Genomic DNA, 13,388 nt, shown 5'->3' with positions numbered 1-13,388 from the left:
TGAGCTGATTTTAGAGGGGTCGCATAGATACATGTTAAAGTTTCTTGTAGTTCGCCAAATATTCATTTGTACGTTTATGGAATCATTTCTTATATAATTTATTTTATGTTATTAATTGGAATTCTTAATGATTGATAATTTATAATAAAACTTGAGTTTAATGCAATAGGGTAAGATTAAGTTATTTCTAAATTATAGAATTATGATTCCATAACGTAATATCGAGACTTTCTTGTTCTCGTTTGACTTAATTCTATAATAAAATATTCTCTTTAATTATATCCACTTGGGCCTTATTTATAAGTCTCTTCATTTAATAATTTACTCAATAAATCTTAATAATCTTGGGTTCGTTATCGAAATCATTTAATGACTGAAATAAGGCTTCGTAAATATAATTGCGGATGAAATCTTAAAATATTAAGTGTTTGAACACTTTTAGTAATTCATCGAATGCTTGTCGCAGGCTTGTCGTTACAATGCATCGCAAGATAAGGATTTATGGAACCTTCCTCATAATAATTCTGTCAGTGATTAAAATACTTCTAAAACTCATTACTATAAGTCTTAAATTGTTAAGTAAAGTTCGACAAGTTATTATGTTTCTGATTCCATAAATAATATTATTATATTGTTTAATTAATATTGAATATTCATATATAAGTGGGTTAGTCATGATTAAAATATATTCTTATTGCTAAGGGTTAGTTTCATTTAATAATAACTGGTTAGTTGAAGTATACGCTCAGGAGTCTCGGATGACGTTTGATTGGTCGGATCGCTAGTTCCTGGTAGCGGCTAGTTAGAACTAGATAACTGGAGACCCTAGATTTGGTATGGTTAGTAATTAATAATATAAATGCTTGATTTTAGTCTAAACAATTATATGTAAAGAGGAAAATCATTAATTATCCTTAAATTTTAAGTATTGGCGCAGGAAAAACAGTAGCGCGCAAAAATAGGGTTTCGCGAAAATGACGGGACGTTACAATACGCTCAGGAGTCTCGGATGACGTTTGATTGGTCGGATCGCTAGTTCCTGGTAGCGGCTAGTTAGAACTAGATAACTGGAGACCCTAGATTTGGTATGGTTAGTAATTAAGGGTCGGCAGGCGACACGGTGGAGACGCCTGTCGGCCGGCCGGGAACTACGGATTCTTTCATATAAGATATTAGCCAAAATACTGAATGAATCTGATTAAATTTGCGATATTTCTAATCAGTAGAATTGTCCGCAGCCCGCTAAAGAGCTATTTTTTGGAAAAAACGTAAAAATAAAATTTATAATAAATTTGGTGAAATATGCAGCTATCTACGGGTAAGGTTGGGTTAGCCAGGAGTCCGTATTTAATTTATTATAAATTTTTCAGAGCAAAAATGCAAAATTCGACTCTTAGGCGGGCTGCTTTATTATATAAAGAATATATAAAAAAAATTTAATGAAGCTACGTGACTTCTTCGATGCAAAATCTTATATGAACGAATCTCACTAGATCTATATCTAAGAGCAGCTCATGGGGACATTTTCTGGTAACATACTGACAGCTTGACAAGGAGAGAGATAATCGTTCTGTCTTTGTCTCTCTTGCATTACGTATGTAGTAGCGTCCATGTAGGCACAAATACTAATATGTTGAGCACACGGATGCGATTATTGAAAGATAATGTCAACAAGAACCGGCTATCGTATTACCTTTGTTTCTCTGTATATGTAAAACGAGGTTAACGATATCTTAGATCTTGCTCCTAACAATATCTTCCAATAATTGTATCTTATTGTATGCCGTATCTCGCATATATTATGTATCTCAAATTATAGAATAATGATTTATTAAATATTAAAATATATATTTTTTTAAAGGATTATTATATGTATAATTTAGAAAGAATATTTAAAATATTTATAAGTTTATATATATATGTATATATATATGTATATATATATATGTATATATATATGTATATATATATGTATATATATATTATATGTGATTGACAAGTATGTGTTATCTTGATTTCTTATTGATGTTACTGTATAAAAATATCAGCTGCATAAAGAATAATATAAAGAACTTATGAATAACATATAAATAGCTCAATGCAAGGTGTTCGGTCTATCACCCTGAAAACTCGAGTTCAAGTCTATCGGTATATATATATATTTTTTTATATTTATTATTATTGGAATATATAGAAATTATTAAAAATATATATTTTTAAAGGCGATACTTAAGAATTTTTAAATATTGAAAATATTTCAATAATTTTACAACTACAAACACATTGTATATATAAATGCAAAAAATTCGGTAAATAAATTAATCCAGTAATAAATCTATCTCTCTAAATCAGTAATCAATATATATATATATATATATATATATATATATATATATATATATCAGGGATCCGGACCGAAACAAAATTAGGGTTCGGTTTCGGTTACGGTTTAATAAAATATTGAATAACTGTTCCGGTTCTAGTTTCGGTTTTTTGATAAATAAAAAAACCGAAACCGTTTAAATTATGATTTTTTCGGTTACGGTTCCGGTTTTTAAAAATTTTTACTTTTTGTTTTTCTAATTAAATTAATTTCTAAATTATATTACTTTAAAAAATTATTATTAATTTTTATGACATAAATAAACAACACTTCATATTATACATAAAAATATATTTAGATATAGGTATATATAATATAGATACATATATAAATATATTTTCATATGTCATAAAAATTAATAATAATTTTTTAAAGTAATATAATTTATATATACTTTATATATATATATATATATATATATATATATATAACAGAAAATATAATATCTTCACAGCTATCATTATTGCGATAATACATACACGTTTCAGAACACTTAAAAAATAATTATAATTAAGCAATTATTGTAAACGACCCAACTGGCTTAATTGATCTTTCTTAATTCGATATCATATATAAATATACAGACTACGTTTCGACCTTTGGTTCAGGTCCTTATCAAGTCTAAAATTAAAGGATAATACTATATAGAAGGAATCATTTTATAAAAGCATAGCGCAAACCAAGTTGAAAACAACAATTATTATAAAGTAAATGATTAAAACATACCTTACTTAAAATTTTTTTCTTTTTTCAACATGTTACAATTCTCTCATCTGTACTAAACGTTTCGTATAGATGGTAAAAAACGAACTAAGTTAGACTTCCTTTATTATTCTATCATAAATAGGGTTTAAATTCTCTGTGTCTTTATGTAGATTAATCGTGTTGTTAAATTTTTTTATATAAAACATTTCAGCTATCTCTCTTTTCCTAGTATGTGTTTCACGATGTAAAATATTAAAGGTTGTCCATTTAAAGTCATGTAAATATTCATTTCTATGTTTGTTTTAGCAATTATTAGACAAGATTCCCTTAACAATATGTAAGTTCTTATTATGGAAATGTTCATCAGATAACAAAATAGCGTGATCGACTAATTGTAAGTTGTTAATGATGTAACCAAAGCGTTATAAGCAAACATAGAAATGAATATTTACATGACTTTAAATGGACAACCTTTAATATTTTACATCGTGAAACACATACTAGGAAAAGAGAGATAGCTGAAATGTTTTATATAAAAAAATTTAACAACACGATTAACCTACATAAAGACACAGAGAATTTAAACCCTATTTATGATAGAATAATAAAGGATGTCTAACTTAGTTCGTTTTTTACCATCTATACGAAACGTTTAGTACAGAGAGAATTGTAACATGTTGAAAAAAGAAAAAAAATTTAAGTAAGGTATGTTTTAATCATTTACTTTATAATAATTGTTGTTTTCAACTTGGTTTGCGCTATGCTTTTATAAAATGATTCCTTCTATATAATATTATCCTTTAATTTTAGACTTGATAAGGACCTGAACCAAAGGTCGAAACGTAGTCTGTATATTTATATATGATATCGAATTAATAAAGATCAATTAAGCCAGTTGGGTCGTTTACAATAATTGCTTAATTTTATTCTTCACTGGCGACACAAAAATACTCTTATAATTATAATTGTATAATATTGCACTTCGAGGAGACAGTTATCATGACACTTCCGTCATTTGCGCAAAAACAGAAAAAAATACCGAAAAGAACCGTAAACCGAAAATAATTTAACGGTCCGGTTATGGTTCCGGTGTTATAAATTTATCAGAATTTCAATACGGTTTACGGTTTCTGTTCTACTAAAAAACCGGTTATGGAACGGTTATCGGTTTTGGTCCGGGTCCCTGATATATATATATATATATTAGTTATTGATTTATTACAGGATACATTAATTTATTCACGGAATTATTTTGCATTTTTATGTATATGATGGTTGTAAAATAATTGATCTTTTCAATATTTAAAAATTCTTAAAGTTAATCGCCTTTAAAAATATATTTTTTAAAATAATTTTTATATATTCTAATATATTTTTTAAAAAAATCATATTGATAGACTTGAACTTGAGTCTTCAGGGTGACAGACCGAACACCTTGCATTGAGCTATTTATAATATGTTACTCGTATGTTCTTTACATCACGATTTATATGGAGCAAGTATTCTTATACAGTAACATCAATATAATCAAAAAGTAATTAAGTAATACATATTTGTTAGCCTATAAATCTACAATTGCCACTACATGTTAGACAAGAATTAAAATACTCGTTCTCTCCTTGTCTCTCTATCGCGCTGACGATACATAAAATATCGATAAAAAAGTAGAAGTAAAAAAGCAATAAATTGCCAAGTCTAATAAGCGCCCGTGTCTTACATGTTGTATATTAGTTCACTCTGCGAATTATTATTTTATCATTATTATTTATCATTGTACAATTTGGAGACATATATATAAATTTTTGACACTATTTGTTATATATACGCACATATGTGCATAAGCATATATAAAATTTACAAAAAGTGGGTGCTTATTAGCCTTGCTACATTCCTGCCTTCTGCTACGGAAGGCCAGAAAGCATTTTCAGGCCGTATCTCGCGTGTAGCATGTCACGTGATTAGCACGGTAGAGGAACAAGGATAACGTGATTATCGATCCTTGTCTCTCTACCGTGCGTCCGCGTGAGCAATGCAATAGTGTGTACGTGTACGGATATACACCACTACATAGAACCTGAAATTGGTTTTTCAACGTGGTAACACTGAAACCGGAGTTTCGCGTTGTCACCGCGCGAGGTCTCCAACATCAATTCGGAGTTTGCCTGTGTCACGTCTGGGTGATCTCCCTTCTCTCTCTATGCCTAGGCTAGTGAGAAAACGGGCGCTCTCTATTTTTGTGAGGCAACCTGCTTACACCGGCTATACCTCTGGGACGCCGAGAGCTAGGACCGAAGTTACGGATCTAGGGAATGTTGTAGGTCACAGGAGTGGGGTATTAGTTACTAGTTGGGAGTATCGAATCTATTAGCGATATCTTCGATGTCGTTTAAAATAGTTATGACTTGATCGAAAGTTATTTTACCATTCAAATATTCATAGATCAAATTGAGTATTAATTGGTAAATTGTATTGCAAATTAAGCCTTGAAGTTGTTTATTCATCTGGATGATAATAATAATTCAGGGGCTAATTAATAAAATGAATTTGATATTTATTTAATCGTCTGTGAATTCGACGCTTATTTGAGCACCAGGGATATGAAGATTATCTAAGCAGACTATGAGTTGATCGATATCAATAGTTCCTTCTAAAACGTCAGTTAGTAGCCCGATAATTATATTTATAATTGAATTTGCATCATCGTTTGTTAATCCTTGGACGTCTAATTCAGTAGATCTGGGTAGCATTTGAATTAATTGGTAGAGGCAATGATGAGAATAATATATTTATAATGAGTTAGATAAGGATTATCGTGAGATAACATGAAGGGGAACTAGAGAGAGTGAGATATCAATATCCGATACGTCTATTCATTTGGTTTTAAATATGAATTCAAAAGGAAGGTCGATGGTTAAGGAGAATGTCTTCGGGCATACAAAGGATGCCTGTCGTCGACGATGGAAATAACGTAGGGTGTTGATGGGAGCTTTGTCACCAGGCACTATCGCTGGGTGCTCGACAACGAAAGGAAGTTGAGGAAATGGCAGAAAGTTGCTTGTGCCTACGGTAAAAGTATGCGTTGCAACTATAGGTAAAATGAGGATTGGACCACGTCCAGAGCGAAATTAATTCTAGAATTCTATTTAAGAATTCTTACGCGATATATTGTCTCTTGTTATCGATATTATTAGGCGAGAGAAGGTAATGAGAAGTTGTCTTCGGGCATACGAAGGATGCCTATCGTCGACGATGGAAATAACGCAGGGTGTTGAGGGGAGCTTTGTCACCAGGCACTATCGCTGGGTGCTCGACAACGACGGGATGCTGAGGAAATGGTAGAGAGTCGTATGGACTTACGAAAGGTACGTCCAACGGCTAGAGGTAAAATGTGGATTGGACGACGTCCGAGTGATATCAAGAGTACTGTTTCTACACGTTAATATTGCTAGTTTCTGATATTGATACCTTGAATAAATTATGGAAAGGTAGTTAGATTCTAATTTGATAAATACCGATTGACAACGGGAAACTGTTAGCTGCATGCAATGCTTAACAGTGGATTTCGTTTATTTGTTTTAGGAGAAGGTAGTGATTGAAAGAGAATTGTCAGTCTAACGTAACTTAGAATTAAAATTGGCGTGTTAAATAGTCTGGGTAATTATAAGTACTTACCTTGTGATAGACTGTGAACTTCAGGCAGTGGATCGTAATACGCTCGTTCGCCTTCTTCCCTTCTCTAGGACCTCGGTCGCGGGATGTTTAGCAAAATCAACGTATTCGAGTTTTGAAGCACAAGAGTTCTTTATTTAACTTTTACTTTATAATTCTATGCGCGACTAACAATTTGAGTATGTCGACGCAGTTGACGGCAAACGCGTGACTTTATACAGAGTATCGTAAGGCTACAGAAATTATGTACTGTAGAGCTACGGGGGGATCTCGATAATGAGATGCCGTAGAGTTACGGTGAGATGCTAATGATGGTATGCCGCCATGAAGTTAAGAATTAAGGGTTTATATCAAATCGAGAAAAATCTGAGTGTCGTGTGCAATTCCCTTTTGGTGGGGATTTCTAAGAAAGACGTTTTCTTGGAATATGTCACAATAAATTGTACTAAGAGGTCACGATACGGTGACCCGCAGGAGCGAACGCTCTAGGTGTCAACTATCAATTTACGAGTTTTAGATAATCTGGACCGGATATCGAAGTTAGGCGGTGAGCTTGAGATGAGGAGCGACGATTCCAAGAAGTGTCTAATTTATTATTCTTTTGTGGTTTGAACGCTAGCATCCGATAACGCGAGGGAGATAACGGACGGAAGCGGCTTGTCACCTACGATCGGCACTTAATTACTTGCTGATTGTGAGCTGATTTTAGAGGGGTCTGCGCATAGATGCATGTTAAAGTTTCTTGTAGTTCGCCAAATATTCATTTGTACGTTTATGGAATCATTTCTTATATAATTTATTTTATGTTATTAATTGGAATTTTTAATGATTGATAATTTATAATAAAACTTGAGTTTAATGCAATAGGGTAAGATTAAGTTATTTCTAAATTATAGAATTATGATTCCATAACGTAATATCGAGACTTTCTTGTTCTCGTTTGACTTAATTCTATAATAAAATATTCTCTTTAATTATATCCACTTGGGCCTTATTTATAAGTCTCTTCATTTAATAATTTACTCAATAAATCTTAATAATCTTGGGTTTGTTATCGAAATCATTTAATGACTGAAATAAGGCTTCGTAAATATAATTGCGGATGAAATCTTAAAATATTAAGTGTTTGAACACTTTTAGTAATTCATCGAATGCTTGTCGCAGGCTTGTCGTTACAATGCATCGCAAGATAAGGATTTATGGAACCTTCCTCATAATAATTCTGTCAGTGATTAAAATACTTCTAAAACTCATTATTATAAGTCTTAAATTGTTAAGTAAAAGTTCGACAAGTTATTATGTTTCTGATTCCATAAATAATATTATTATATTGTTTAATTAATATTGAATATTCATATATAAGTGGGTTAGTCATGATTAAAATATATTCTTATTGCTAAGGGTTAGTTTCATTTAATAATAACTGGTTAGTTGAAGTATACGCTCAGGGGTCTCGGATGACGTTTGATTGGTCGGATCGCTAGTTCCTGGTAGCGGCTAGTTAGAACTAGATAACTGGAGACCCTAGATTTGGTATGGTTAGTAATTAATAATATAAATGCTTGATTTTAGTCTAAACAATTATATGTAAAGAGGAAAATCATTAATTATCCTTAAATTTTAAGTATTGGCGCAGGAAAAACAGTAGCGCGCAAAAATATGGTTTCGCGAAAATGACGGGACGTTACACCTCCCCCCTTATTTAAGAACAAATTGCGATGTATTCGAAGGAATTTGTTCGAGATCTTTTAAACGATCTCTTAAATTCTGATATGAATTAATATCAGAAACATTATTAGTAGTTGCTGATTCGATGTTGGATGAGGCAGTATCATTTGGTCTTGAAAACCCATTAATGATTACGGTAGGTTCCTTGGAGAGGTCTTCAGGAGCAGAAGGTGACGGTGGTCCCTTGGCTGGTTTTTTATTATCGGTCCTATCGACAGGTCCTCGTGCGAGATGAAGTAGTAGATGAGTGAGAGAGCTCCAAATGGCTCCAGCCAAATGCATGCTCCATCCATAGGCGGAATGTAAGGCATAACCGTGAATAGCTGTATCGACGAAGACTTTTATGATGCGAATAATTATTAGAATGCCAAGGATTCCAGCGGTTGCGGATCCGAATGAAATAAATCCGGTCCATACTCGTGAGGCGGCACTCTCGGCAATTTTATTGAGAGAGGCTTCGTCCAATAAATTATACATGGAGACAGCGTCGGAGTTAATGGAGTATCCCGTAATTCCTCTTGCAATTGTATTTAGAAGAGCGGGTTTCTCTGCGGGGAACATAATGTGATCCCTCAGTTTTTCTATATCTTCTTCGGAGTATATTCCGCTGACAGCGAGGGCTCCTGGCGTCAAATAATCCCAGGTTAATGTCGTCATTGGTTTTAATTGTTGCGGAGGTAACTGTCTGATTTGAGGTTCAGGTGTAAATTGAACCCATGTATCCTCGATACGGTACATAGTTGGTAATTCAAAACTGCATTCCCTTTGATTTCCATATTTAGAAATTATCCGGGATTTCGGGGTGAGAAACAAGGAAGTGTTGCGGGTGGTTACAGGTAATTCCGTGTAACATTCCTTTGTTTTCCTTACTACAACATCTACAGGTATGCATTTGACGATGTGCGTGGTTTCCCCGGTTGTAACTGCCATATAGCCGGGTCCTTTCATAAGGCGATATGCGAATTCATCTGGTTGAAGAGTAGCGAAAGACAGGGCGTTGGTGATTACCTGTCTTTCTAATTCGCATTTTTGTTGCATAACATTATAATATAATGAAGTCATTTGTTGTCGGATGTGTTTTTCCACATACACGAATTTAGAATTCATATATGTGAATATATCCAGGTTGTCCACGGGGATGATACCTCGGCTGGCGAAGGTATCGCCTTGCTTTGTCTCTAGGATAAAGAGGTGCTTAGGGTGCTCTGTGCGAAATAAAGTGTATCCGCACAAGGGTTGTTCTTTTGTCTTCGTAAGTGCGAACGTGACGTCCTGCGTAGTCAGACTATAAATAATTGGAGAAAGAGGGTTAGTTGAATTATCTGTAATTTTAGTTGCTAAACCCTCATAAAGAACGTCATATTGATGGAAATTGCAAGCAGATGTTGGCAAGGATTTCCAATACGAGTATCCGTTTTCGGAATCGATGCAAAATCCTTCGCTCAAGAGACAAATGGTTCCGGATTTTAATATTATTTTTCCGGAGTTTAATTGTACGGGAACGTGCGATGTCCTCAAGGAGATCTTGACGACGGCTTGAACAACGACGTTGTCCCAGGTTCCGTAAGGGTCGGAGTACTGAGTGCCTTTGCAGGTTCCGTCGTTATTAGTGCGTCCGGCTAAGGTGAGACTGTGATAAGTAGTCTGATTAGCTCTTAGTCCGTGAATGATATTGCTATCTCCGAGAGAGAATGTTCCATCTTGGAATGCCCTTCGGCACACTGTATATCCGGTTTCGTGGATATAATCTGCCTTTCCGTTATGGACTATGGAGACATGCGAGTGCATTCCGCAGTGGTAAATTGTCCGTGATATTTCCACCTTGCACTGGATGACTTCTGCATGATTGTAGTCCGAGAGTTGTAAGAGTTGCATGTAGACGTCAGTCGAATTGGGTTTCCGTATATCAAGATTGCATTCTCCAACATCGAGCAACGATACCGAAGTAATATTCAGGTGTTGTCCGCCACAATCGAATCCAATAAGAGCGTGAATCGGATTAACGAGAACGAGAATCGCGAAGTACGACAACATGTCTGTAATAATGCATAGTGAAGTATATATATATAGATATTCTTAATCTAATTGTTCGTGTATGTGATATTGCTTTAAAATTATGATTATATGTGTATGTTTGTATTCCTATAGCTTTGTAATCAAGTAGGATATATATATATGTGATTATTATTGAATATATATATATTCTTATTCTAATTATACGTAAATATATATATATATTGTTTTATTATTATTATATTTTTTTTTTTTTTTTTTTTTTTGTGTGCTTTTTGGGGTTTTTTTTTCTTTATATATATATCTATATATATATAGTATATGAGGTATCCTTTTGTCACCGAGTAAAGTATGGAATTATAATAGATTATATGCACGTTTTATTCTAAAATTATGAATATGTAAATTATTATTTTTTTCTTTTTTTTTTTATATATATATGCTATATGTCTTATAACTTTATTTTGCAACTGAGTAAGATATAAGAATTGTACTTGGGTATATATGTACGTTCTATACTTAAGATATATATATATTTCATTAAAATTACTTTAATTAGATCAGTTAGAACCAATGCGTAGATGTTAATTATTTAGGGTGAAGCTTATCGTAGCGAGGAATATATACTATATTAACTTACATAGATGCTTAATGATAAATAAAAATTCTCTTCTCTCTTTTTGTTATTATTTTTTCGAGGACGCTTTCGTATTTTGCTAGTTCTCTGAATCAGGCCGCCAAGCTGCGAGGGTCTGATATTGCATCCATATGTGTAGTTTTTCGCTGGGAAAGGTTGTGTTTTAACGTCTTTGGTAAGTTAGAAAGGGCGTGTCAAGTCGTAAACATATCATAGGTAGAAGTGTATGTGAGTAGAGGGGGAATGGGAGGAAAAAGAAAATGGTTTTCCACGTGCAGGTCAACGAAGAAGAATCGCACAGTCGCACTTTAGTTTTTGCAGTGGTAAGAGTGTTGTGAGAAAAGAAAAATTTATAATGGAAATTGAAGTCCCGTATTCGAAAACGAGGGTGGTGATCAGGCGATTACCGATAATTCTGGTGATGGAGTTTGATAAGGAGAACGTAAGTAGTTATTCATGAATGTGTATGAGTCTGTTTTATTATTAATGCTATTACCTCTGATATTAATGATATTTGATATTTGCTTAATAATTTGGAACGGGGCGATCGAGATAGGGAAATATAATAATTAAGGGTTTTCTTTCTCAGCCCGACGTTATTCTTTCTGTGTATCAATACACGAAGAAGGATCGCGAAGATCGGCGAGTGAGAGCCGAAGAGAGACGGCGCTGGGAGGCTTTCCTGGAGGAGGAAGGGGATGATATTTTCTCCCTGAATAAATTATTTGAGGAATGGAGCGAGGAGGAGAGATTGTTCAGAGAGAGATTTCTGATCACCGATGAGATGCTCAGTAAGTTCTTTAAAAATTTTTTTTTTTTTTATTGACGCGGTTTGTTAATATATAATTGATAATTCGATGTATGTAACCTTTATTTGTTTGTTAGAGGACGACTGGGATTGTGGACCACCGTGGAGGGTATGCTTGTGGAAGAACGTAGTGAAGATGAGTAGACTACGTGCTGAAAGAAGGGTGCAGAGAATGATCGATTTCGCGGCGCCGGTGAGGAGGTGTGAGGACGCGGGGTACGATGATTTTGAAGACGCGGAGTACCGTGAAGAAGTTTTACGCCAAGCGGGATTCTATAAGAATTAGGTAAGTAAGCTTTCTTTTACTTTGTTTTGCCTTGGGTTTATCTCATTGCTTGACATTACATTATTTTTGTGCATTGTTTCAGAACTGCCTTGATAGCGTCATCGATTCAGGTTATTCTGAAGAGCGCGCGCGCGATTGCAAACGTATATATTTTTAATAGTTCCTTTATAATAATTATTATCGCATGTATTTTACGTAATTGTTAAAATTATGCTTATCGAGAAACTGCGTTATTTTATTTCATACTGCCTTCATAAGTACTTTATATACTCGTAAGATTAGAGGAAACACCGTAGAAGCATTTTATTGTTTATGATTAAGATTCATTAATTAAAATATATATATTCTTATGATTTAAATCCATATATATATGATTCGTAATAAGATTGAAAGAAGCTTAAGAATGCACTTTGTTATATTATTATCGTATTAATTATCGTATATATATATTTTATTATTTTTTTTTATTATTTTTTTTTTATTTATTAAATAGGACGAGCACTTTATTATCTACGATCAAGATTAAATAAATCAGATATTTGTCAGCCATATTTGCTTAAGACTAGTTATTTGTCGTAATGTAATTGTTTCGCCAGAATAATTATAGTAGTAAGATCGAAGGAAGCTATAAAGAGACATTTTATCATTTTATATATATAAGATTAAATAGATAGGACACTTTATCGTATTAGGATTAAATAGATAGGACATTTTAAAGTTACTTAAAGTATAGTATATTTTCCAAAATGTTTTCGTTCAATGTCTTCATTAAGTATTAAAATACTTAGAGTTAAAAGTAGTAATATAGAATGTATATTTTATATAATTTTAACGATATATTATCATTTAATATATATATATGTATTATCTCTATAAATTTGAACACTAATAATGATTAAATGCTGCGTATAATTTTCATATTACGTTTTAGACTGTACGTTTAACGAAATGTAGTATAACTAGTTACTGTATCTCCTAATTTTAGTTAATTACGCGGAATTGCATTTGCCTTGGACTTAAGTATTTATAAGGTTATAATAAAGATATAATTTATTCTACACTTTGTTATAGATTAGTGATTTATTTGGTTAATAAATGTTAAGCTAGAGACCGTTTATAGAATTGTTTTAGTTATGACTAGATAACTCATCAAGGTTAG

General features: G+C 32.9%; 2 protein-coding genes across 3 annotated transcripts; one reads left to right on the top strand and one right to left on the bottom strand.

Annotated features, from left to right (window-relative positions):
* Nucleotides 1-6,243: 6,243 nt before the first annotated feature.
* LOC145933936 (uncharacterized) lies at nucleotides 6,244-12,369 on the top strand. Of its 2 annotated transcripts, none has more exons than XM_083034006.1 (4): nucleotides 6,244-6,450; nucleotides 11,725-11,926; nucleotides 12,021-12,229; nucleotides 12,312-12,369. In XM_083034006.1, exons 1-3 carry the CDS (start codon nucleotides 6,421-6,423, stop codon nucleotides 12,227-12,229), a joined length of 441 nt encoding a protein of 146 aa, XP_082890132.1. In that variant the 5' UTR covers nucleotides 6,244-6,420; the 3' UTR covers nucleotides 12,312-12,369. The 2 variants fall into 2 exon arrangements, with proteins under 2 accessions (XP_082890132.1, XP_082890131.1); XM_083034005.1 differs by lacking the exon at nucleotides 6,244-6,450 and adding an exon at nucleotides 11,171-11,577.
* LOC145933897 (uncharacterized) lies at nucleotides 8,456-9,649 on the bottom strand. The gene has a single exon (XM_083033927.1). The coding sequence runs from the start codon at nucleotides 9,590-9,592 to the stop codon at nucleotides 8,456-8,458; it is 1,137 nt and encodes a 378-aa protein (XP_082890053.1). The 5' UTR covers nucleotides 9,593-9,649.
* Nucleotides 12,370-13,388: the final 1,019 nt, after the last annotated feature.

The sequence above is a fragment of the Prenolepis imparis genome, unplaced genomic scaffold (assembly GCF_030444845.1).
Source record: "Prenolepis imparis isolate NDT839.2.m4 unplaced genomic scaffold, iyPreImpa1.0 SCAF_3, whole genome shotgun sequence".
NCBI lineage: Eukaryota > Metazoa > Arthropoda > Insecta > Hymenoptera > Formicidae > Prenolepis > Prenolepis imparis.
The sequence above is the reverse complement of the archived record's forward strand: the minus strand, read 5'-3'. Positions and strand labels throughout refer to the sequence as shown.

Coding starts and splice junctions, on each gene's coding strand:
- LOC145933897 (XM_083033927.1), bottom strand. CDS start 9,592: ATGAATTCTAAATTCGTGTATGTGGAAAAACACATCCGACAACAAATG.
- LOC145933936 (XM_083034005.1), top strand. CDS start 11,491: ATGGAAATTGAAGTCCCGTATTCGAAAACGAGGGTGGTGATCAGGCGA. Junction 11,578..11,724: donor TGGAGTTTGATAAGGAGAAC/GTAAGTAGTTAT, acceptor TTTCTTTCTCAG/CCCGACGTTATTCTTTCTGT. Junction 11,927..12,020: donor GATCACCGATGAGATGCTCA/GTAAGTTCTTTA, acceptor TTTGTTTGTTAG/AGGACGACTGGGATTGTGGA.